General features: G+C 39.5%; 2 protein-coding genes across 2 annotated transcripts in view; one reads left to right on the top strand and one right to left on the bottom strand.

Moving 5' to 3' along the window:
- The window catches only part of LOC139726259 (leucine-zipper-like transcriptional regulator 1), a 46,381-nt gene extending 37,396 nt beyond the window's left edge, over positions 1–8,985 (top strand). The window contains exons 11-20 of the mRNA XM_071637325.1: positions 217–420; positions 1,184–1,290; positions 3,356–3,513; positions 3,707–3,771; positions 4,192–4,308; positions 4,851–5,019; positions 5,634–5,818; positions 7,009–7,106; positions 7,716–7,902; positions 8,687–8,985. Of these exons, the coding sequence (XP_071493426.1) occupies positions 217–420; positions 1,184–1,290; positions 3,356–3,513; positions 3,707–3,771; positions 4,192–4,308; positions 4,851–5,019; positions 5,634–5,818; positions 7,009–7,106; positions 7,716–7,902; positions 8,687–8,863 (1,467 nt within the window). The 3' untranslated portion in view covers positions 8,864–8,985. The remainder of the gene's footprint in view (positions 1–216; positions 421–1,183; positions 1,291–3,355; positions 3,514–3,706; positions 3,772–4,191; positions 4,309–4,850; positions 5,020–5,633; positions 5,819–7,008; positions 7,107–7,715; positions 7,903–8,686) is intronic.
- Positions 8,986–15,051: 6,066 nt separating this feature from the next.
- LOC139726257 (density-regulated protein homolog) lies at positions 15,052–25,736 on the bottom strand. The gene is made up of 5 exons (XM_071637324.1): positions 25,552–25,736; positions 23,763–23,924; positions 22,224–22,340; positions 19,381–19,517; positions 15,052–15,860 (listed from the first exon to the last, which is right to left on the bottom strand). Exons 1-5 carry the CDS (start codon positions 25,700–25,702, stop codon positions 15,816–15,818), a joined length of 612 nt encoding a protein of 203 aa, XP_071493425.1. The 5' UTR covers positions 25,703–25,736; the 3' UTR covers positions 15,052–15,815.
- Positions 25,737–26,129: the final 393 nt, after the last annotated feature.

Below are 26,129 nucleotides of genomic sequence, written 5' to 3'. Positions count from 1 at the left end.
TTGATGCCCTATTTTGGACCACACTTAACGCGTTGAAGATGAGTCCCGAAAATACTCAGGCAGGTGTCTATGGGAAAGGCATGCTAAAGCAAAGTCAGTCTGTCCTCAACGGTAATAAACTTCGCAAGTGCAGGGAGTATTTTCCAATGCTACACCTACAATTTTGTAAGTAAATAGAAGGTGTTTGGTACCTTGGCTTTCCGTCTTCTTCAACAGTGTCCCTCTGGAAGACTCTTCCATGCCGCTGCAGTCATAGAGGACGCCATGCTCATCTTTGGTGGCACCGTGGACAACAACGTCAGGAGCGCCGAAATGTACCGCTTCCAGTTCTCCTCCTACCCACAATGCACCTTGAAGGACGACTTCGGGAAGCTCCTCATCGGTAGACAGCTGACCGATGTCGAGTTCATTGTGGGAGAGGTGAAACCTCTAATTTTTTTTTACGTGAATGGATGAATATGTGATTTGCCAAACTAGTCCTGTTGAGTCATGATGCTGGTTGTTATGTTTATGTGGCGCACTGTCAGTGAGCTGTAGCAGAATTAATGTAAAAGCGTCATGGTAGCACATTAGCTGAGATTTGAACCTGCGACCCTACAATTTTTTTTGACTGATAATGATAGTTCATATTCATGAACCGCTTCATAATTATCGATAATTTTCTATGCACTTGACATAAAATATACAATCATTAATGCCTTAACAGGTACAGGTTTTCAGAGTCTCCTTGAAGGAATCACAAGAAGATGAACTTCCTATTGTAAGGGGTAATGGATTCCAAAGTGTGGGAGCTGATGATGTGAAGGATCTGTTTTTAACACCAAATGTTTGTGTGTTTACAGGATAGACTAACAAAATATGTTGTTATGATGATTGAAGAGTTTATTATGGAATGTGCTGATGAATAAGTTCTGCAATGTAAGAGACTAGGTGACTGTTGTCACCAAACTAATATGAACAATGTGCTGTCAGAACTGAGAATCTATCATTAATCAAGAAATCTGTTGCGCGATTCTTGCTTACCTAAGTGCTATTGATATTCCCAAACAGGTGTTTAGCATTGCATGGCTAATGTTTTAATCATAAGCTTGAATTGAAAGATTGAATTTTAGACCCCAAAGCATTCATATTGCTATACCTTTGCCTATCTGTCTTTCTCCTTCTTCCTACCTACCCTGAACAGAATGCTGTCAGCATCCCGGCCCATGCTGCTATCATTGCAGCCCGCTGCCAACATCTCAAGGCCAAGATAGAGCAGGCCAGAGAACGCCAACAACCACAGCAGCAGCAGCAGCAACAACAACAACAGCAGCAACAACAACAGCAGCAACAACAACAGCAGCAACAACAGCAGCAGCAACTCCACACAGACCAAGCCCCTGTGCAGGTAATGCTCAATGGTGTCCTCACATCCCATTCTCCTTTCATCCCATTCTCCCTTCACCCAATTCTCCCTTCACCCATTCTCCCTTCATCAAATTCTCCCTTCACCCACTCTTTCTTTACCCATTCTTCCTTCACCCCATTCTCCCTTCACCCATTCTCCCTTCATCAAATTCTCCCTTCACCCACTCTTTCTTTACCCATTCTCTCTTCACTCCGTTCCCCCTTCACCCCATTCTCCCTTCACTCATTTTTCCTTCATCAAATTATCCCTTCACCCACTCTTTCTTTACCCATTCTCTCTTCACCCCATTCTCCCTTCACTCATTCTCCCGTCATCAAATTCTCCCTTCACCCACTCTTTCTTTACCCATTCTCTCTTCACCCCATTCTCCCTTCATTCATTTTTCCTTCATCAAATTATCCCTTCACCCACTCTTTCTTTACCCATTCTCCCTTCACCCCATTCTCCCTTCACTCATTTTTCCTTCATCAAATTCTCCCTTCACCCACTCTTTCTTTACCCATTCTCCCTTCACCCCATTCTCCCTTCACTCATTTTTCCTTCATCAAATTCTCCCTTCACCCACTTTTTCTTTACCCATTCTCCCTTCACCCCATTCTCCCTTCACTCATTTTTCCTTCATCAAATTCTCCCTTCACCCACTCTTTCTTTACCCATTCTCTCTTCACCCCATTCTCCCTTCACTCATTTTTCCTGCATCAAATTCTCCCTTCACCCACTCTTTCTTTACCCATTCTCCCTTCACCCCATTCTCCCTTCACTCATTTTTCCTTCATCAATTCTCCCTTCACCCACTCTTTCTTTACCCATTCTCTCTTCACCCCATTCTCCCTTCACTCATTTTTCCTTCATCAAATTCTCCCTTCACCCACTCTTTCTTTACCCATTCTCCCTTCACCCCATTCTCCCTTCACTCATTTTTCCTTCATCAAATTCTCCCTTCACCCACTCTTTCTTTACCCATTCTCTCTTCACCCCATTCTCCCTTCACTCATTTTTCCTTCATCAAATTCTCCCTTCACCCACTCTTTCTTTACCCATTCTCCCTTCACCCCATTCTCCCTTCACTCATTTTTCCTTCATCAAATTCTCCCTTCACCCACTCTTTCTTTACCCATTCTCCTTGCATCCAATTCTCCCTTCATCCCATATTCCCTTCGTTCCATATTCCCTTCATCCCATTCTCCCTTCACCCATTCTCCATTCATCCAGTCTCCTTTCATCCCATTCTCCTTTCATCCCATTCTCCATATACTCCTTCTCACTTCATCCCATTTTTACTTCATACCAGTCACCCATCATCCTATTCCCTCCTCATCCCATCTCCTTCATCCCCCTTTGACTCCCTTCATCCTACTCTCTTTCACTCTGTCTCTCTTCATCCAATCTTCCCTTTATCTTATATCCTTTCAGCCCATCTCCCATTACCTCATTCTCCTTAATATCATTTTCCCTTCAGCCCATCTTCCTTCATCTCATTCTCCCTCCATTGATTTGTCATTCATCCCCTATTCACCCAATTCTCCTTCATCCTATTTTCCCTTCAACCCACTCTCCATTCATTCAACTCTTCTTCCTTCATACCATTCTCCTTCATCCCATTCTTCCTTCATCCATTTTCTCCTCACTCATGCTCCCTCCATCCCATTTTCTGCTCATCCAATTTTCCCTTCGTCCCATTCTCCCTCCATATTAGTTACCTTTTACCCCCTTCACATTTTATCCCATTTCCTGTTCATCCCATTCTCCCTTCATCCAGTTCTCCCTCCATACCAATTACCTTTCACCCCCTTCACTTTTTATCCCATTTTCTGTTCATCCCATTTTTCCTTCATCTGATTCTCACTTCATCCCAGTCACCTTTCATCCCATTCTCCTTCATCATGGTCTCCCTGGAGATATCTTACTCAGGATCATCTCTTCTCCCTTTCCATTCCCACCACAGAGCCCAGCAGACCAGGAGAGTGAGGCCAGCAAAGGAGCAGCCAGTGCCAAGAAGAGACCAGCCTACATAGCCCAGGTTGTGGTCCCAGACGCCAGACCAGAAGCCTTCGAGGTCCTGCTCTGGTTCCTCTACACAGACAAAGTGGACCGCAAGCTGCAAGGTACTATGGAACATGCAAATGCATTTTATCCTGTCTGTATTATTATAAAATGCTCCAGCTATTTAGCTTAATGCTGTTATTGTCACATCTGTCTGTTGTGTTGATATGAAGCGGTTTGTTTGCTTAGCCTTTGTCATATTCTTTGTAAATGAGATTGGGAAGTGTAAACTTTGGTTTGATTTGTTTCCTGCAGGTTTTGATGACAGGAATACAGATTTCCTTTTGCTTCTCATGGATGTCTACAGGTTATCAGTGCAGGTAGGATTTTGATTCGTGTTTCCTTCACAAACAAAATTTTGTTGTAAAGTGATCTTTGATTCATATTGATTCGTAGCAGTACATCAGTGTGAGTTTTTATCGTCTTCAAATCTCTATTGTGCTGGTGCTCTGTACAAAAAGCAATGATTCAGTTGATACATCTGTGTGAATATGATGCATATTGCTCTATCTTCAGAGTTTATTGATGCTGCCCAAAACTGCATCATGCATACATTATTTTTTAGTCACATCTACTCTTTTCCCAGCAAATTTTAGTTTTCTGTTTAAAGTTTGACCGATTTTGTGTGATTTGATGACTGTTGTTACAATTGTTACAATTTATCATGATATACGTGTACGTGTGAACCAAGAATCAGCCAATACATTAATAGGCGTCACCATCACTTCCCCCATTCACAGTTTTCTCTACGGAAGCTGGAGTACATGTGTGTCCACTTTCTCTGGGTCTCCATCGGTCACTGCAATGTCCTGCAAGTCCTCCAGTATTCGGACAGACTGCAGCTGGATTTTATCAAGGTGAGATCAGGTCATGTGCCATCTCATGATGAGATGAATCATCAAATCGATTCTTCAGAGTGCTTTAAGACATGTAAAGATGTTTCAGTTGACAGTTAAGTGTCTGCTTACTTCCTTGAAATTGCCCAAAGTTCTGAAATGATTCGAGTTCTCCTTACTTACAATATAGTGAATAATCATGAAAAAGAGAATGTTCTTATCAGATTGGATGGATTGGATTGGATGTACACACACAAACACACACTTACAACATGCTTGCATACATGCATATCCATGCATTTATGATGATTTTGTGTGATGCACAAACTTTGTATTCTAACTTCAACTCTAATACCTGACTTTTTAAGAAATCGGCTTTCTGATCGAGCTGTAGAAATTTGACAAAGGATCTAGTGTCAAACGTTATTCTTTTGTTACTTTTGTATGAAAGAGAAGGAATAAAGGGCAAGAATATTAAGTGACTCAATGCAATGATATGTTTGTCTTGATAGCCATTTTTGTCTGTCTTGTTTACTTTTTTCATTTTCATTTTTCATCCGCAGGAGTTTTGTCTGAACTTTGTGGTGAAAGAGAGTAATTATAATGGCATCGTAATGAGTAAAGAGTTTGAGCAGCTTGCCCAGCCCCTGATGGTAGAGGTGGTGAGGCGGAGGCAGCTGGCAGCAGGACGACCCTACCAGCATGAGAAGATGCCAGAGTTTGACAGACCCTGTAAGTTTTAGAACTTGATTGCTAAGAAATTAAGAATTAAGTGCTGGGAGGTTATTCACCTAACATAAAGGAGCCTAAAGCAGATAGCTTGCCCCGGATATGCATTAGGAAGTAAAAGTGAATCACTGATATGTTTTCTCGTTTTTATTTGTAGTAAATTCGAGTATCCCTAATTTTTCTATATGTTTGTCATTTTCATGTCTGTACAATTATTTTTTTTCTTTTCCTTTTAAAATGAGGGCTGGCAGATTTACAGTATATTTCTACTTTGTATCAAATTAAAGTAAAAGTTGGAGCAACTATTATAAAGTGGAGTTATCTAGTATGTTTAGAGGGTAGAGATGCTCTCTCTTTGATACAGGGAATTTTTTTTTTTTATAACAAGGACCCCCAGTATCATAACAATTACCTTGTTATTTTCCCTATATCAGGGTATGGCAACAAAGAAATATAAAAAGCTGGGACATGCAAAATCGCCTAATCTTTAAGAGGGTGTTTGTTATGCCCTGCCTCTTTATAAGAAGGCTCCACTGTATAAGCACAAAGAGGAAGGTGAATCTGTCAGTGCAAAAATAGTCATGTGATGCATGTCCCTTCTGCATACCACTCCTCAGCCATGACGACCCTGGAGCATGACATGGAGGTGTTCCTAAAGAGCAAGACGGGCAAGGAGTACTCCTGCATCACCCTGATGCTGGATGGCACACCCATCCCCGCCCACAAGCCCATCCTGGCCGCCAGGAGCTCCTACTTTGAGGCCATGTTCAGGTCCTTTATGCCAGAGAACAACTGCGTCAATGTGAGTTGGTTTAGGGTTCCCAGGGGTAGCACCACGCCACTGTGGATGATGATGTTGACTCTTTAACAGGACGTCCTGAGTATGACTGTTGTGTGTTGTGTTCAGTTGTAGGCAGAAAGTTTTACATGCAGTGCCCCTCTAGACTTGTAGAAATGGTTACGTGGTAATGTTAGAGTATTTATTGTATCATTGTCCTCCCTAAGAACTTGCGTACACCACAAACAAAAAAGAACCTAAGACTCAAAGAGGCCACTCTACTTAAACATCATAATTGAGGCTGTATAAATGGAATCAAATTTGTTTGGGTTCTCATAAACCAGTTCAGATTTTAGTCTAATTTAATAGTGCATTTTTTTTGGTGGTGGTGGTGGTGGTGGTGTTTCTGAAAATTCTTCGACATTATTATCCCCTTTTAACAGGATTCATGTGTTGCCAGTGATTAAGATGTCTTCATATCATTCAGATCTTATCCATTCGTTGAATCAATCTCACTGCAAGTGTAAACATTGCCTTATATTAAATGGGTTAGTCAAATACCTGTTAGTGATTGGCTAAACAGAGTCGCGTGATGGAGGTACATTCGTTATGTTCGCCCATGGGCGAACATTCTTGGCAATGTTCTCCCATGGGAGACTATTTTCACGTAGCAAATGACAGAAGGCCTAGGACCGGCCACCCACGCGCGCACAGTGAATTTGGCTCTGCGCGAGCGAGCGAGTGAGTGCGTTGTGCTCTGCATGCATGCTTGTGGTTGCAAAGATCGTACACTGTAACTACAGCCCAGTTGCTGTGTAGCGCACTGCGTATTAACAGCGTCTGGTCAGGCTACGCTAGCTACTCGTAAGTACACTGAATCTCTACGATCTTTGGTGGTTGACAATGACGTATTTGACTAACCCATATAATATAACAGATGATGACTTTTGTTGTCGGTAACATATACCAAATGTTCCACCCTCAGGGTTTGAAATGCTATTTCGGGAGGCTATAAGTCCCTCGACTTCGTCTCGGGACTTATAACCTCCCTCAATAGCATTTCAAACCCTTCGGGTAGAACATTCGGTATGTTCCCTCCCCCGCCAATCATCATCTATATATTAGTCGTCAAACTATATGAAGAGTTGCAGAGATGACAGTAGAATCTTGCTTGCGTAGATGTCAAATGTTTGTTTTTCCTCTAACCAAACCAGGTGACGATAGGAGAGACCATTCCATCCAGGCAGGCTTTTGATTCCTTGTTGAGATATATCTACCATGGTGCCGTCTCTATGCCAGCTGAAGATTCACTGTATCCTTTGGCTTTCCAAATCAGAGCATTGTGTGCAACAGAAGTCTTTGTCAGTATTACTATCGGTGTCACCATCATCGCAACGTCCATCATCACTGAATATCATTACGGTCAACATTGTTGTAGACGTCATTGTAATCATTTATTGATTATTGAAAGTTGCCTACATGTCTTGATTTATCTGTCGAGCTGTGTAGAAGCAGTAAATATTTTGAACTAGATATGGCACTCAGAAAAGCCGTGTGGAATACTTGACCTTTTCTGCTACCACATATGCTTACATATTTCATGAATTAGAACTTAACAATTTCACAAATGGTTGCATTTACGATCCAAAACCACATTGATGGAATGAGAATGAAGTGTTATATTTTTTTGAGAGGAAAATTAGCAATTTCCTACCTGAGGGACAATACACAACACACTTGTCTTACGGGAGGCAATATTTTTGCTTATTGGTAATTTGTGGATATTGGTTGGTTCGCCTAAATCTATCAAAATAGAAACAATGCATATACAGTGCTGCATATACATGAAGTGCTTGTCCTACAGTTCCTTCTTGGGCGAGAAATTTCCTCTCCTTAACTCCATCTCTTCCGCCACACCCAGCTACCTGTTCTGTGCCCCGGACTTCTTTGGTTTCACCAACAATCGCATTCAGGCCTTCTGCAAGGAGAACCTAGAGGTCAACATCTCGGTCCAGAACGTGGTGCAGATCCTGGACGCTGCTGACCGGGTCGGGGCCAAGGACATGAAGGACCATGCCCTGGAGATCATCGTCAGAAACTTCCCAAAGGTCAGTCAGTTCCCTTCCCCCCCCCCCCTTCATGGCCTTTCTCAATTTCAGAGGCAATCTTGTAACATTTTCTTGTTCATTGGAGCTATTGTTACCATGGAGACTGCCCTGGATGAATTAGTAGTTCTGTGTTTTGAGTCCGGACTGATGCAGCATCGTGCTTATCCTTCAACAGGGTGCTTTACAAATGGTACAATATCTCTTCACCATGGTGTAAACATGAGTAATTTGCCATGCTGGGGCTGTAATAGTGACAGTGCCCTGTAAAAGGTCATCCTTGAACGAAAACGTTGTCATCATCTGCTGTCAAAAAACATACAGAGAGAGAGAGAAAGAGAGGGTATTTTTCAAGGTTACATATGACAGCTTTGAAGTCTCTGCATGTCATTTTTCTATGATTGTCTGTTACTATTGCACAGTAGGGGATGCTCTGAGTTTATATCAAGTACACCCAGGAAAGATTCATATCTCATTGCTCAAGTAATCTGCTGTTTTCTGTTACCATTGCAGAGTAGGAAGAGCTGCAAACTCTCTATCAGTGTGCACCAGAGAGGGTTTTCCAGTGAAGCCACTCTTGCCAAGTGTGTGTACATCATGTGACAGAGTGGTGGTCACAGTACAGTATCTCCTTTGACCCAGGTGTACAAGTACAGTAGGCCCCTGGCAAAGGGGGATTGCTTGGATGATGCATGGCCAGTGGAATTGGTAGATTAAGTGCAAACACTGCCGAGACAAACCTTTGGTAAAAGACACCATTTCATCGCATTTGTTTCCTCCATCCCAGGTGGCCCAAAATCCCAAGATGCGTCTGCTGAGCAAGGAGCTCCTCCACGAAATCATCACCTCCCTCGCCCGCCGCATGACGGAGCTCAAGGTCCACCTGGGACAGGACCTCTCCCCCCAGGACCAGGGCTCGTGGGGCGGGTCCAGGTCGGAGCGCTACGCCATGGAGGGCTGGTGACTACAGACATCCGGAGCATGAGTCGGCTCAATGACGAGACAACTCTAGAAAGATGTTTCATCCCACCACTGGATGTTCAGTCAGTTTGCCTCTGAGAATTATCTTGTTGCTATGACGATGTGTCTGATGGGCCTTGGTCATCACTATTCCATACAGCTTGTTTTAGGGATGTCATTTGTGGATGAAGGGCTCATGTTTTAACAAAGTCCCTTGTGAAATTGTTTTGTTACAACAAAATTTCATTGAACCAGGGTTTGAAAAAACAGGAGATTTCAAGGAAACTTGTGTTTGTGGAAGAAAGCATTCTTTTATTCCTTGAGTTTGTGATATCATTGTTCTTCGTGACAAGAGTCCACTCTACAACAGTTGTTGACATCAATACAACTCATAGCACTGTGCATAGATGCAATGCCTGTTAAAAAGCTTCAGTTCAGAGAAACTGATTTAACTTTACCTTGATTATTGATTGTCCAGTAAATTCTAATTGTGGTATAGAACTGGACTTTGCACACAAACTGAAAGTCACCTGCACTCAAAAACTTGCATTAGCTTGTGACAAATTATTAGATGGTAACACTTACATGTATTTCCTTTTTGTCACTGTCAGCCTGCACGTGATATCGATATTTTTTGTTGGGCTAAGGTCACAACCATGTCATGCTCACATTTTTCTGTTTTTCCCGGCACATGATGTGCGTTCTTTACAGCTGTGCAATATAGTTTTATTCCCTATTTGTATTATTTCAATACACAAGATGTATTGGCATTGTTCTGTGTTTTTGCGTAGAACTAATTTGCGTGCTTGCTACTATTGTCTGGCTGAAAATGTTGCATAGGTGCCATCACTGTTTGGAGCTCAATGCGAAGTTTTATGCAAAGACACTATCATTGTATCGTGCAATAGTTTTATCTTTATAAATACATGCTGAAAATTCTATATTTTCAACAATGTGTTGAGGAAATATATACAGTATACACCGAATATTTCTTGAGGTTTTATTTCTGTGAATTTTGCGAGTCAGGTGTTATTCACAAATTTTAGAACATGCAAAAATTTTAACTTTGATCATAACGTGAATGTGACGTGCATACATACATTTTCAGTGCTGTACTCCACAACTGCAAATTTAACCACTCGCAAAATTGTTTGGAAGTCCCGATTTGTGAAATATATGGCGTATACAGTATTTCAACGGGCAGTATTTGTCCATCACTGATTAATTGATAGATATATTATATTGACATACTACATCATTGACACAGTGGTGGATCCAGGCGGGGGCGCACTGAGCGCGCATCCCCCTTTTTTGTTAAAACCCCTTTAAGAAATAAAAAGAACAAATGCCCCCCCCCCTTTTATTTTGTGAAGGTGCCCCCCTTTTACGGAATTCCTGGATCTGCCCCTGATTGACATGATTTATTGCCCATTTTCAAAAGTGATAAGCGTGAATGATCCTCTTGAGTGTAAGTTTGCACAAAATATGTGGTGTCTATATTCCTTGACAAATGACAATATCAACTGTTGATATCTTGTAGTTTCTGAACTCTGGGCTTGGCCGGAAAATTACTTTAAATGAATCCTAGCTATTTTTGGTGATGTAGCATGTTTATATACATCCCATGCTCAAACTTATTTCATTCTGACCAGCATTGCATTACTATGACTGGTAACTGATTAACCTTACAATGCAAAGTAGTCTGTGTGGTGAAGTAAAGCATACACATTAGGATAAGAAGTACAGAATTGGTGAAAGTGATGGTGTATTTCTACTGGGAATGTAAAGTTAAAGGCCACAATTTGATTTCCCGATTTGTTCTTCAATGTTTTTACTTGGAAGTGCTTCGTTTAAGATTGAGTAATCTGGCACTCAGTCCATCAGTTAAATCAAAGTCAGCAAGAATACTTTCAGTTCCTATAAGTATGTTTTTGTGATCATGGGACCAGCATGCACCAATGCATTCCAATGACAAAACTTGTTCACTCTGTGAAATCAGCTGCTTCAGAAGGATTGTGGAGTTGTGGATTTTTATCTTTTTTTTCTTCTTTAGTATAAGTGTGTATCAATGTAAGCTTCTCCTACATGTACCGTTATGTAGTAGGAAGAACATGTTACCTCAGCCGTACCCTTTTTCCATTGTTATGGAACCTTGTCATAGAAAGCTCATATGTCTTTGATTTTGTACCTTGATATAGTCAGAACCCTGATAAAGTGCACTCTCATAACATGGTTAGAATGAAATCCTCACTACAATGAAATAAAAAAAAAAGAATGAAAAATCAGGTCCCAAAATTGCTGTATACATCTGTAAACTTTTTCTTGTTAATAGGCTATAATGAAATTTTAATGAAAAAAAAAAACTATCGGTCCCAAGGACTTTGTTTTAATGGGAGTTGTCTGTAATTGTCATGGTTTTTAGTTCCTTGTTATACATGTAGCAAGGTTTCCTGGTATGGGTTCATTGCAATGAAGTGAGGGCACCCTTCTTTTAATCTGGTCATGTGTGCAGATGGATAGCAGTAGTGCTACCCCACTACCACTATACAGTACACATAATTGATATTGTATGTAAATGTATGTGGGCAGACTGTTAAGTCCCTTCTGGTCACTCTGTAGGATTCTAGATGGTCCCTGACACTTCCTTAGCCTTTTTAACCATAGTAAATGAGCAGTAAAAGAAGGTTTACAGTTTTTGTTTGCCAACAAACTAGACCCATTTGCAAGTTTACTACAATATTTTCAGTTGTCATTTGTCATTGTTAATACAGTGTACTAAAACCCCTCCTAGACCATTCTGTGCATTAATATCCGGACATTACTGCAACTCAACTTCTGTATTGAAAGTAAGAGAAATTTATGTTAAGAGTTGATTAACGTACTACACTGATCAATGTCAGCTTTATTTCGTATTCATGTAGTCATGTACATAATGTAATGTAAAGAGCTTTATCATGTAAATTACAAATTATCCCATGCACTGGTATTTATATCTAATCGTTCTGTATTGTTAATAAAATCATATTTGGACTTCCACTACCACACTTGCCTCTGGTCATAAATTGTAAGCACTTGACTGCTAGTAATCAAGTAGTATCATACTTAAATACTTGCTTACGGGAAGCCGTGCACTGGGTGCTATAAAAAGGACAAGTTCATCTTCATATACATGTGGATTTAGAGAATGCTGCATATTAGTAGAGCACATTACTGAAAGTTTGAGGGAAATCGGACAAACTATTCAAAAGACTACTACAGTGTATGATGTCTCATGCGTAGAACGATATAAGGAACATACAAGGAGAATTTCACAAAATTTCTTTTCTTTTTTTTTCAAAATGCACATTCCCTTGACTTGTTACTGATGTATGTCAAGAGTAATATCATTCCCCCTGCCTTCTGAAAGAGGCGAGTCAAGTGCTCTTTTGTTATGCCAGCAATTGAAAATAAGTTGAATTTTCTTTATAATTTCTTTATATGTGGTAGTCTCCTCATCCAGTGATGCCAGCACTGAACTTTTGAACAGATGGCCTGATTTTTCTCAAACTTTCACTGTGTTGTACAAACATTAAAGGACAAGTTCACCTTCATAAACATAAGGATTGAGAGAATGTAGCAATATTAGTAGAACACACCATTGAAAGTTTGAGGAAATTCAGACATTCCGTTCAAAAGTTATGAATTTTTGAAGTTTTTGTGCAGTAACCGCTGGATGAGAAGACTACTGCAGTGTATGAATAACTTAGATGTCACATGCGTACAACAATATAAGGAAAATATAAAGAGAATTTCACAAAATTCCATCTTTTGAGAAAAGTACACATTCCCCTGACTCGTTACCGACAAATGTTATGAGTAATATCATTCCCCCTGCCTTTAGAAAGAGGCAAGTCAAGTGCTCTTTTATTATGCGAAAAAAGTGAAAATATGTTGAATTTTCTTTTACATTTTCTTTATACTGTTGTACGCATATGACTCACAAGCTGTAGTAGTCTCCTCATCCAGCGGTTCCAACACAAAAATTTTAAAAATTCATAACTTTTGCATCGATTATCCAATTTTCCTCAAACTTTCACTGATGTGTTCTACTAATATTGTTGCATTCTCTCAATCCTTATGTTTATGAAGGTGAACTTGTCCTTTAAAGGGGAAGGCTAGTAACTGATCAGTGGGAATCAGTGGAAATGCTGGGAGATGATTGTTCCAATCCTTATGGGATTCATTCAAGAGTTCATTGTATATCTATTGTTGTGTGAAAATGATTTGCTTCAGAATGGTCTCATATTCAAGTAATGTGCAGTTTAATGCTTCCAGGTTAGCGTCCCTGGTCAGTGACGGAGCATTAATCTGCACATTACTTGAATATGAGACCGTTCTGAAGCAAATCATTTTAACACAACAATAGATATACAATGAACTCTTGAATGAATCCCATAAGGATTGGAACAATCATCTTCCAGCATTTCCACTGATTCCCACTGATCAGTTACTAGCCTTCCCCTTTAATGTATATCAAGGTAAACTTGTCCTTTAACTTTCAAGCAAAAGAAAAGGGATTTTACTGTTCCAATCTGTTTAGATATTCTTACGAAAATACAACCAATATTCTGTTTTTTCTCCAGACGTCCTTCGTGTTAAAGCGCCACATTTTGTCCCTCAAAGAGACTTTATGTATTAACCTGTTGAGGATGAGTCCCGAGTATACTTTGGCAGGTGTCTATGGGAAATGCATGTTGTAGCAAAATCCGTCCGTCCTCAATGGCTAAGACAGTGCATCAAAGGTAAGAGTCTTTTATCACTAGCAGTCATATTTATGACAAACGGACATGTCAATTTTTCGTAGATTGTCTTTCGATATATATAACCAGGATATTGATACACACACAAAAAAAATCTGTACCTCTTCAAATCACTCGGAGAATAATTATTGTCACAACAATGAAAAGCTTGACTATCAAATGCACACTGCCTGCTCATAAATGAATTTAGTGCAATAATTTTCTTGTCTCTAATACTCGGATTTACTCAAATGAAGTCATAAAGCTGTATATCACATGCAAGAGCACTTAAAAGTCATATGCAAGTGTGAATGAACACCTGATACAGTGAATTTCATAGCTAGCAGAGTCGTCTTTTTACCTCACATCAGCAACAGTGAATTAAATTATCTCCCACAGCAGGAATGGATTTACCTTAGACATAATGCCATCATGTTCAAAATCATAAGCCAGTACGTAGTCGTAAGTTTTTTTGAGATATTTAGTCCTTATTAAAGGTCTTGAATCTCTCCATCTTGTTGCGTGGAAGCATTTATCTGCATCCTTAAATAGCGACCACATTAAAGAAGTCAAAACTCAAATTCAGATTCACATCATCTTCCACAAGTTACAAGATGTGGCAAACAGCACTGGAGCATTCATCTCGGCGGAGTGTGCTGGACATAATAACAGCAGGTTAAACTCACTGCTGTTCAAGGACATTAACATTGGGCATACAGTTAGAAAGCAGTCTCCACTTTCAAAGTACTGTACCAGTGTTTGTTTTACTACTCACCATTCAGAGTTTGAGGAAAAGATGCCGCTGAATATGGCATGCAAAGATTTAATTATGCCAACTAGATGATGCTTTTAAAAAGCAAGAGCAGGTCCACACATTGACTCAGAGAATATTTGAACTACAATGAACATGCACATGCACCTATCAATGTTTGCTGCCAGGAAGTTCTGTTTTCATGTGCAGCTTACTGCCACTACATTTTGTACTAGGAGGCTATATGTGACCGTGAACCTCAAAACGAACATAAAGTCGCACACACTGATTTTGCGCGAGGACTGAAAATAATGAAATGGGTCAACCTAGTCGAACTTGACTTTTTCTTATTTTCTGAAAAAGCGGGTCTTCTTTTATATTATGCTAAAATTTGGTATCATAGAACGAGCAGGAAAGTGTGTTTTTTTAGCAGTTTATCTGTAACATTTTTGGTAGAATAGTGTGATTAGGTGTGTCTTTAGAATCCCTTTTTCATTTCTGAAAAACCTTGTCCACACTCTTCACTTTCAACTCTAATAACTTTTGAGAGGATAGTGCTACTGCTTTGAAAGTTGGTATTAATTATCGTCATAATGTGTTAATGAGGCATGCTTAATTTCAGTTTAATTTGATAATCTCTTCATTGTTGTTACTCTGGTGGTTTACTTCCTGTTTATTGTCCCATTCATCGCACAGTCAGCACGGTTTGGTAAAGATTAAGCGCTTGAATAAACACTGTACTTCAGAGCCTCTTTTCTCAGTTCACACTTTTCATGAGTTTGTGCTTTCTTTCCAATATTTAGATAGGTGAGGAGAGTCCATTTGATTTGAGTTATATATCATTTTAAAGCTTAAAGTCTGCTCTTTCAGAATATGGTCTTAACTAAAAATTCTTGACTGGTGACTTTTTGTTTGTTTTGAGGTGCAGGGTCACATATATTCTTAAACATTTTTATCTCTGTGTACACATGAATTACAAACACAGCTTCAGATTTTAAAGAGAAAGTCATGACATAATCCAATGTGGACTGTATTATGCTATGGAGATTGCTATTTAGGAATATTTGTACTGCAATAGCACTAGATTGGCTGAAGAAAGACACAAAAATAAATTTTTGTTTTTAGCTCTTTTGTATACCAAAGATAGAGAGAGATTCTTTAGTCTACTTCCAGGGAGGAAAATAAAAGTCTTCTTCCAATCAGAGAGCACAATACCCGGAACCTGTGTCTGTTAAAGACCGTTCCATAGTATTCTTTGAATATGTTCTGCATAACAGCAGTTTGTCTTGTCCATGAATAAGAGTCCGTTGTCTCTTTCGAGGGGTGAAGCCGCCCCTAGGCCGAGATGGTGCAACATCTGTCGCTACCTACAATCTCCATCTTCCTCTTCCTCTTCCTCTTCTTTCTCATCATCACCATCATCATCATCATCTCTTCTGGTCTCCAATGTCTTCTATATTGTCCTCACCAATCTGCATGGGAAAAGAAAAAACAGTAAACCATGAAAGACAAAGTGATATTGTGAGTAGGCCACAGGGATCAATAAATGAAAACAGACATGTTACAAGTATATCAGAAAAATATAATATATGTGACCGTGCATCACAAAACGAACGAAAAGTCGCACACACTGATTTTGTGTGAGGACTGAAAAAAGGTAAAATGGGTCAACCCAGCCTATCTTGACTTTTTCATGTTTTCTTAAAGAGCAAGTTTTCTTCTTCATTATGCTAAGATTTGGGATCATAAAATGGGCACGAAAGTGTGCTTTTTAGCAGTTTATCTCGAACATGATTTGGTAGAATAGTGTGATTAGGTGTGTCTTTAAAGTCCCCTTTTCATTTCTTAAAAATCTTGTAAACACTCTTCACTTTCAACTCAAATAACTTTTGAAAAGATGATGCTACTGCTTTCAAAGTTGGCATTACCTATGAACAGAACGTGTAATAATAAGGCATGCTCAATTTCACTGTAATCTGATAATCCCTTCATTGTTGTTACTCCGGTGGTTTACATCCTGTTTTTTGTCCCATTCATCGCACAGCCAGCACGGCTTGGTAAAGATTACGGGCTTGAACAGACACTGAACTTCAGAGCCTCTTTTCTCCATTAACACTTTTCCTGAGTGTGTGCTTTCTTTCCAATATTTAGATATGTTAGGAGAGTCCATCTGATTTGAGTTATACATCATTTTAACCCTAACTAGGCCGGGGGGGGGGCCTCCGAGGCCCCCTCTCGACGTTCCGCGCGATGTATCGCAATCGCAAAAAGCTATCGCCGCGACGTTTCATGACTTTTTTCTTTCGAGTCTCCCGCATCTTTTGACACCAAATTTGCGACGCCCGGGTGCGTGGTTCTGAAGTTACGCATAAATATGTACATGCATGTCAGACCAAAAATTGCTCAAAAACACGAGTTCGTGTACAATTTCAATGCAAACTGTGCTTACAGGCAAATTTCATAAAAGCATGATTATTTTGGTGTTTTATTAATTAAAATCAATGAATAACATATTTTCTTTGGAGCAATGTCGCGGACAAATTTCATCGAAAAAACAATGAAAAACATAAAGTCGAAAAAACAAGGAAATACATAAGAAATTCAAAAAACAATAAAATACTTAAGAATTTTTTCTGATGTCACAATTTTTTTAAATTACATTTGCTAAGGACACTAAAGAGAATATTTACACAAAAAATGTGCCTGTTTTGAGCTTTATTTTGTGATTTATATCAAATTGTCTGATTTCACGCATCATTATGCATAAATTAGCATAATTTAGCATAAATGATAATTTTTTGAAAAATTAACTTCAAGGTATTTTAGATTACATCCTAGGCAATGTGTGTGCCAATTTTCGTCGTGATCGCGCGGTCGACGGCCGAGATCTGGAGGGGGGGGGGGGGCCTGGGAGGCCCCCCCGGCTCTATCAACTACCTAAATAGCCCGGCCTAGTTAGGGTTAAAGCTTAAAGTCTGCTCTTTCAGAATATGCTCTGAACTGAAATTTCATGTCTGGCGACTTAATGCTTGTTTTGTGATGCAGGGTCACATATATGTGTGTGATGAATCGTACAAGCCGAGGAAAAAAACCTTCAGTCAATTTCAGCAATCCCATCGGCACTTTGTCGGATTAGGATAATCAAAAATAATCCTTGATAACAAAGCATTCTGAGTTCTACCCAAATTGCATGTAATTTTGAGGCACCATAAACACAAGAATTATAATGATAATAACAAAGCTTACAGAGCACCAAACACTTGGGCCTCAATTCACAAAGACGATTTAAATTTAGACCACGGTTTATGACAATTTCTTCTGCATAAATGTGATTGACAGATTGCGTATGCTAACAGATGTCCAGTAACAAATGTGTATTGATATGCGCATGTCAACGTTACGCCTATTTCACACTTTCATGTATTAGTCCATGGTCTAGATCTAAATAACCTTTGTGAATTCGGGCTATAGTGTATGTCCCTTTGCACTGAAGAAAAGAAACAAGGAAAAGTAGAAATTACGCGGTGCGTAATATATGTCCCCGCCGGAAGTAGCATTTTGTAGCAAAATGTGCAATATAGGTAAAAAATCAAGGTCAAAGGTCAAAGAAGTCAAAGGTCAAAATTCTGTGTAAAAGTTTTGAAGCCCTCACCTAGTGCCATCACATAAAGCAAACGGAATCGAAATCGGGTTAGAAATGGCGAAGGAGTAGCATTTTATAGCCAATGTACAATACAGGTCAAAAATCAAGGTCAAAGGTCAAAGAAGTCAAAGGTCAAAATTCTGTGTAAAGTTTTGAAGCCCTCACCTAGTGCCATCACATAAAGCAAACGGAATCGAAATCGGGTTAGAAATGGCGAAGGAGTAGCATTTTGTAGCCAATGTACAATACAGGTCAAAAATCAAGGTCAAAGGTCAAAATTCTGTGTAGAAGTTTTGAAGCCCTCACCTAGTGCCATCACATAAAGCAAACGGAATCGAAATCGGGTTAGAAATGGCGAAGGAGTAGCATTTTGTAGCAAAATGTACAATATAGGTCAAAAATCAAGGTCAAAGGTCAAAGAAGGCAAAGGTCAAAATTCTGTGTAGAAGTTTTGAAGCCCTCACCTAGTGCCATCACATAAAGCAAACGGAATCGAAATCGGGTTAGAAATGGCGAAGGAGTAGCATTTTATAGCCAATGTACAATACAGGTCAAAAATCAAGGTCAAAGGTCAAAGAAGTCAAAGGTCAAAATTCTGTGTAAAGTTTTGAAGCCCTCACCTAGTGCCATCACATAAAGCAAACGGAATCGAAATCGGGTTAGAAATGGCGAAGGAGTAGCATTTTGTAGCCAATGTACAATACAGGTCAAAAATCAAGGTCAAAGGTCAAAGAAGGCAAAGGTCAAAATTCTGTGTAGAAGTTTTGAAGCCCTCACCTAGTGCCATCACATAAAGCAAACGGAATCGAAATCGGGTTAGAAATGGCGAAGGAGTAGCATTTTGTAGCAAAATGTACAATATAGGTCAAAAATCAAGGTCAAAGGTCAAAGAAGTCAAAGGTCAAAATTCTGTGTAGAAGTTTTGAAGCCCTCACCTAGTGCCATCATATAAAGCAAACGGAATCGAAATCGGGTTAGAAATGGCGAAGGAGTAGCATTTTGTAGCAAAATGTACAATATAGGTCAAAGGTCAAGGTCAAAGGTCACGACTGAAATTCTGTGTAGAAGTTTCAAAGCTCCCATGTAGTGCTATCATATAAAGCAAACAGAATCAAAATTGGCTCATAAATGACAGAGAAGTGGCAAATTGAAGATTTTGATCACACACGGACACACGGACGGACGGACGGACGGACACACGGACGGACGGACGGACACACGGACGGACGGACGGACACACGGACACACACACGTACGGAGCCCGTTTCATAGTCCCCTGCTCGAACTCGTTCGGCGGGGACAAAAAGACTAGTACATAGGCATAAAAGAGACCACATAGACCACATTACCGCTGGATATTTCTCCTCGAGGAGCTCTATTACATCGTCGATGAAGTCTCCCTGGATGACGATTTCATCGCCCGAAACGGAGGACCCGCAGGAGAAGTGTCTGCCGAACAGCTTGGCTGCATCTTTTAGTGAGATGTCTGGTCACCGAAAGAGAGAGAGTCAGATAGGGTTAGATAATACTCTCATCATCCTCCAACAAAAGGTGTACTATTACAGAGTTGCATCCCAAGTTACCACGACCACATCGAGAATATTTTGCATCGTTCAATTCATTTTGCCGCTATGTAACAATGCATGATTTGTGACTTATAATCTGTGGAAATCATTTTTGTGGTGGTGGGGGGGGGGGGGGATGGGTCGGCATATTTAGAAATGGAAATGCAAAGCAATATTTCAATCACAAAATACATTTTCAGGTGATTAAGGTTGAACAATACCAGAGTTGTGGTAGCTGAGGACAACAATGGTGAATAATTTCAACAATGACAAAATATGATGTCTGTGTTGCCTATGACCACAAAACCACATGCAAGTTCTCAGTATGCAGTCAGACCGCAGCGTGGCAGAATGCGCTCTCATTTAACATACTCATAGGCATGCCAAAGAGTGGCGTAAATAAGTAATGAGCTACATTACCTCACCATTTTGCAGCTCATTGCAATACGCCAGGTAAAAGCCAAGCAAAACTCATATCATCTGAAAGTAGAAGAATTGTGCTTTCTCACGAATACAAATTAGTTCTCATTTATGGATAAAAACCTATGTAATTATGACACAAAGTCTGTTATGATTTTTGCAACAACTCTGCATGTTCATGTGCTTAAAGGGGATGACTAGTAACTGATCAGTGGGAATCAGTGGGAATGCTGGGGGATGATTGTTCAAATCCTTGTGGGATTCATTAAAGAGTACATTATATATCTATTGTTGTGTGAAAATTATTTGCTTCAGAATGGTCTCGTATTCAAGTAATGTGCAGTTTAAAGGCATAGTCTACCATTTGCAGATGAAACGAAAACCCAGCTTTACAGCTTCAAAATAGTTCTAAAATGTGAGTTAGGGATAGAAACAACCATTGTAAAAATTTGAATCAGTATAATTAACGTTAAGTTTTGTTAATATACAAAATATGAACAATAGTTACAATAAAAATGTTTCTAGACTAAACCGTCTACAGTAATGGTTTATTGAGAAAAATAGTGATATCACCTTATATTTTAGGTTTTATTGCAAAATTTTTACATGGTAGGATGTTTTGTGATACAACTGTCCTACACATATGCATCAAATGTGATATTTAAACATTTTTAAAATCACTGCTCCCAAAGGTAAACTGTACCTTTAATGTTGCCCAATTGCCCCGTCACTGTACAGGCATGCTAACCTGGAAACATTAAACTGCACATTACTTGAACATGAGACCATTCTGAAGCAAATAATTTTCACACAACAATAGATATATAATGTACTCTTAAATGAATCCCACAAGGATTGGAACAATCATCCCCCAGCATTCCCACTGATTCCCATTGATCAGTTACCGTACTAGCCATCCCCTTTAAATGAATTTCTAACATATATTCTGCTGAAATATACCAACTTTTGGAAAGTTGATGTCTTGCACGGGTCAGGTCCACCGAAAGAAGTCAGAGAGTGCAAAATATCTTCAGTCGCGGATTGATGGGAGCATGCTGATTGGCTCACGGATTGATGGGATCGCGCTGATTTGCTGGCGTATTCGATATGAGCTCAACAAAAATCCTTCCCTCGCCGCGCGCCAAACATGAAACAAACATGAAATGAATGTGCGTTGAAAGTACAGCGCGCCAGTAAAAACCATACGATTTCCCACCATATGTATGTGTACAAAATATTCGAGCAACTTCCTGTACACTTTTGTGATTTCTGTCGCTCTTTGAACCTACTAAAATCCTTTTAAAACCTTGCGACTCTAACTTTTTGTCACATTTTCTATTAGCTTGGTTTTTCGTCAAGCCCATATCACGAACAAAAATAAAATTCATTTTTTGCATGGGCCAGGTCCACGGAAAAAAGAAAATCAATCAAATCCAGGACAACAAAAAGTCTGAAAATTGGTCAAACTTCATTATTTTTTACAAGACCTAAAAAACATAAAAAATATGAAATTTATGTATCAAACGAAAGAGCATTTTTCACACATCAAATCACTCCACTATCCTTCCATGTCCTGTACGCATGATCTGTTTGACCTCACAATTTGTAGGACCCTTCCTCTCTCTTCGCAAAATTTTGCGAGTTCTCATGAAAGCGAATGGCAAGATTTGTGAAATGAGAAGTACGATAAATGTGAAGCGTACTGCTCATTATCATGCATGCTGCAGTCTGACTGTATGCCAAAGACATTTGCAATAAGCACCCAGGCCGAAAATTTTTGAAGATAATTTGTCAAACATGCAAACTCAAGGGCACAACATGCTACAACTGATCGAGAAACAGCCTAGAAATTATCAATCTTGTATACTAAGCACTTACAATAATATACAGTGTATATTGAAGTGCTCAAAGGATTCCTTTATTTTAATTTTGTTGCATTTTGTTTCATTATGGGATGGGGAAACCAGGGTAAACTTTTAAAGGGCTGGGTTTTAGTGCCAACTGGCAACCTAAAATTATTATTATTATTAATTTTTTTTTGAGCATTTGGGAAGATACAAAGTATCTGTTTCTGATCTGGACAAGCACAATGACATATTACAAGGCCAGATTGGGATGAGATTTTTAATTAGGAATGGACCTTCAAGACTCATTCAAAATATTTTTTTTTTTCAAATTTCAGAGTATTAGAAAGAGTAGAGCCATACCATGTGTCTCCAGACCCCGTACTATCGTGACATATTTCTTCTTGTTCCTCTGCACCCTGCCGACAGTCACCTTCTGTGGTTCCGTCTTCTTCTTCGCCTTTATTACGCCCCGCCCACCTAAAGTGGAAGACATCAATGAAGGAGAAACAGGATGGTAAAACAATGGACAGGAAATTTTCAAGCTACTTTGTATAAATTTAGCTTACTATTATAAAAGCCATTATGATCAAGTCATGTCTATTCCCATTGCTAGGAATACTCCCTGCCGCAATCTACTCGTTCATTTGTGGTACAGTATACATAAAGCAATCCTATTAAAACACGGAGTGGCAGAAAGGGCACCACTTGACATCTTAACCCGTTCCTTCCGCAATTCTCTTGAGTGCCTTTAATGCCCCCAAACGAGATTCTTTTCGCCCGTCGACAGAGAGGCACACAGGTTGATCCAGCTGTGTGAAGGCAGTCAAGCGGTTCATTGTGTCCCCCTTTCTATGGTCAACTAATGTGCCCGTGAACAATGGAAATATCGATAGGGTGCGAGGCGGTATGAATAGAGGGTGCGCTGATGAGCTCTCAGAATCTTTTGTTCTACACAAAATCAGGTACCTGAATGAGGTGACTGGGGTCATTGAACCTGCATTTCTAACTGATCTCAGCCTTGATCATTATGTACATGTTCGTACGAGTTTACAGCAGAACAAGCAAAAAACTAAATCAGGAAAAGGTACATAATACTGTTAAAAAAAACCTTTTTTTAAACAGCAGGAGAACAAATCCTGATAGAATAAACTCTGATCTTTTTATCAAACCCACTTTTCTGAGCACACAAAGAAACATGAATTTAGGCCACTGAAGCAGGCACCCTTGTCTTCATTTTGGGAACCTGGTAAACCAGGTTCCCGTATATCAGTTGCTCCCACGGGAACCTGGTTTACGGATTTTCGGATCAAGCTGACTCGCAATACAAAGAGTGAATGTAAAAAAAAGATAACAGTGAGAGTTTTGCAGAAACTCGACAGAAAAGAAAGTAAGTGAATGTTAAAATTCAACATATCTTCATTACACAGTGAAGTAGGTTGTACTGTAATAAGATTATGAAGATGAGATAAGGTAATCTATGCCACAATCTTGCATTCAACTGAACAAGAACAAGGAAATGTCATCATTTTTTTGGTCCAATTGTTTAGCAATGATAATTCTCCTTTATTTATCACTGCCATACAACAGCTCTCAAATTATTTAATACAAAGCATGTAATACCTTCTCTTTCATTCAATTTCTACTGTATGATTGTCTGCTGCTAAATCTTCTGACAACCAACAGATTTCATACCAATTCAGAAAACACAGAAGACATTAACTCACAGCAGCAGAATAGGGAGGTAGTTGGACAAGAGCCTTCTTTCTGTTTTTGTTTTTTTTAAAGAGCTCAAATTACAAATCAAGCAGTGGAAGTTAAAAAAAAAAAAAAAAATCAGCCGCCACTTCTCTTGCTACTAATTTTGTTGGAAATGGGGGGGGGGGGGGGGGAGTTCCTCACCTCTCTTCTGCCTCTTCTTGGTGTCATCACCCTCTCCATCATCTCCGCCCTCCCCAATCTTCATCACCTCCTCAAAGATGTCGGGAAAGTTCCGTTCCCACCACTTCTTGCAGTTCTCGTAGTTTGGGAAATATTCACAGTACTCAAATGGCATGGAGCATTCTATATGTGCCAAAGAAAAACAATGCAGAAGTACAAGAATAACTGTCATTCATTCATTTACTCCATATCTCTCTAGATTCATTCACACAGGTGTGGAAAATAGTATTATGTGCAAATAAAGAAAAATGCCATAATTGGGCCCTTGCCCTTTTTCTGTGTCAAAGCTGTGCCAAAATTTGCTCTGTGAGAGATAGGGGGAAGCTGCATACATGACACATCTCTTAATCTTATATTAATCACAGTGAAACTTTCTTTGAGGATAATACTATGAGTATTCTGGCTTCCCATCAGGTCCAGGATCCACTACAAGATACTTCTGCTCACTTTCAAATGTATCCATGGTCTTGCCCCTCCTTACTTATCTGATCTCATAACCATCCGTCACCCATCCTGGTACACCCTCCGCTCCTCACAAGGTATCACACTGAATCACCCAACCTCCAAGATGCTGGCCACACTTGGTGATAAAGCATTTTCATCTGCTGCTCGCAAACTGTGGAATCAACTACCCAAAACTCTCCGCAGCCAGCAATCTCTCGTCACCTTCAAAAAACATCTGAAAACCCACTTGTTCCGTTAATATCAATAGTCCACTCGTAAAGCGCATTTGAACATGTATGTTTATGGAAAATGCGCTATATAAATGTATTATTATCATTATTATTATCATTCTCATTCATTCTGCTTTACACATTTTCAGATACAAGATATACTATGGAGATTCCTCAGTACAAAGAGACTCTTTTATAGGATTCAAGAGTAAATGTTGTGATCCCATCAGATAAGCAACAAATACTATTGCAAAGTTGTGCTGTTTCTTTCACAAAAGACAAAAAGACTATTTGTGTGTTCCAGTGAGAGTCTAAAGAAGTTAACAGCTAAGAGCAATCATCTGTTAACCAATTGAAGAGGAGTCCCGAGTATACTCGGGCAAGTGCCGATGGGAAATGCGTGTTGAAGCAAAATCAGCCCATCCTCAATGGGTTAAATAGCGTACTTAGCTTGGTTACTTTCAAAGACAATAAAGGATTGTTCTCGTCCTACATACATGTATCCATGTAAGATATTAGTACTCGATATCTTACTACACGTTTTCAGCTAAAATTTGTTTTCAACAATATTTTTCTCCACATCATGATGATTGACAAAGTATCATGGGAATTCCAAAAACTAACAGCCCTGGACAAATTCAGACAAGTTTGTTTTTTGAAGATAAATCATCGCAATGGAAGCAATGTATTTGGTGCGGCTTTAATCTTATTCCCAATTCAAAGGCCACTACAGACTGTGCTACCAGCTCACTGCTGGTGGAATGGTGTGTTCTCACCCATGCACAAGTGCATTCTCACAGGGTCATACACTATTGTTTAAATGCTTAGATTTTAAAAAAAAACCCATGGATTACATTTAAGCACACAAAATGGTTAATCCATTGTATTAATCATATTCTATTAATTGAATGTAAGTATTGCCAGATTTCTCTTTCTTCTTTTTTTCTTTACATTCTTCTTGCAGAACTTTTTTACCCTAAATGACTGAAGAAAAAGGAAAGAAATACACAAAACCCTATCATGATAATATCTTGATGTTATTAAACTTAACGAAAATGCAATAATTGTCTATTTACCACCACAGTAGATGACTTTGAGGGGGTACGCTGGGTTGCCACCTTTCTTCCCTTTGCTCTTCTTCCCTTTCTTTGGTGCATCCTCTACTTCTGCTTCTGCCTCCGCCTCCTCAACCTCTTCCTCAGGAACATCATCCACAGGCTCTGCCATTTCTTTTTTTTTTTTTTTCCTGGTAACCTAAGATTTCAGACCTGAAAAGGGTTCAGAAATTTCATTGCAATATTTGCACTCCTGTACATCTCAGGCATGGGGTAAAAGTCACGTGTGGTAATCTGTATATCGCCATATATTTCGCGAGTCTAAATGTTCGCGAATCAGGAATTCCCGACAGTTTCGCGAGTGGTTAAATTCGCGATCGTGGAGTCCTGTACTGAACGGAGAAGTGTACACGCAATCAGAGTCAATATTTTTGCGTGTATTTAATTTCGCGAATAGGACCCGACTCACGAAATTCGCACAAATAAAAACCTCGCCAAATGTTCAGCGTATACAGTAAGTCACACGTATGATCTTATATCTCAATGACAGGGCTGCCAACTCTCACGCATTGAGCGTGAGACTCACTCATTTTGGTCCT

This window comes from Diadema antillarum, unplaced genomic scaffold (genome assembly GCF_040938485.1).
Source record: "Diadema antillarum isolate AM-2024a unplaced genomic scaffold, OU_Dant_1.0 seq00000082_RagTag, whole genome shotgun sequence".
Classification (NCBI taxonomy): Eukaryota; Metazoa; Echinodermata; class Echinoidea; order Diadematoida; family Diadematidae; genus Diadema; species Diadema antillarum.
The sequence above is the reverse complement of the archived record's forward strand: the minus strand, read 5'-3'. Positions and strand labels throughout refer to the sequence as shown.

Bases quoted from the DNA above. Each gene is read 5' to 3' on its own strand.
- LOC139726257 (XM_071637324.1), bottom strand. From the start codon at position 25,702: ATGGCAGAGCCTGTGGATGATGTTCCTGAGGAAGAGGTTGAGGAGGCG. The intron at 23,925-25,551 runs GTAAATAGACAA...TGGCACATATAG, and splicing joins CAAAGTCATCTACTGTGGTG to AATGCTCCATGCCATTTGAG. The intron at 19,518-22,223 runs GTATGGCTCTAC...TTCGGTGACCAG, and splicing joins ACGGGGTCTGGAGACACATG to ACATCTCACTAAAAGATGCA.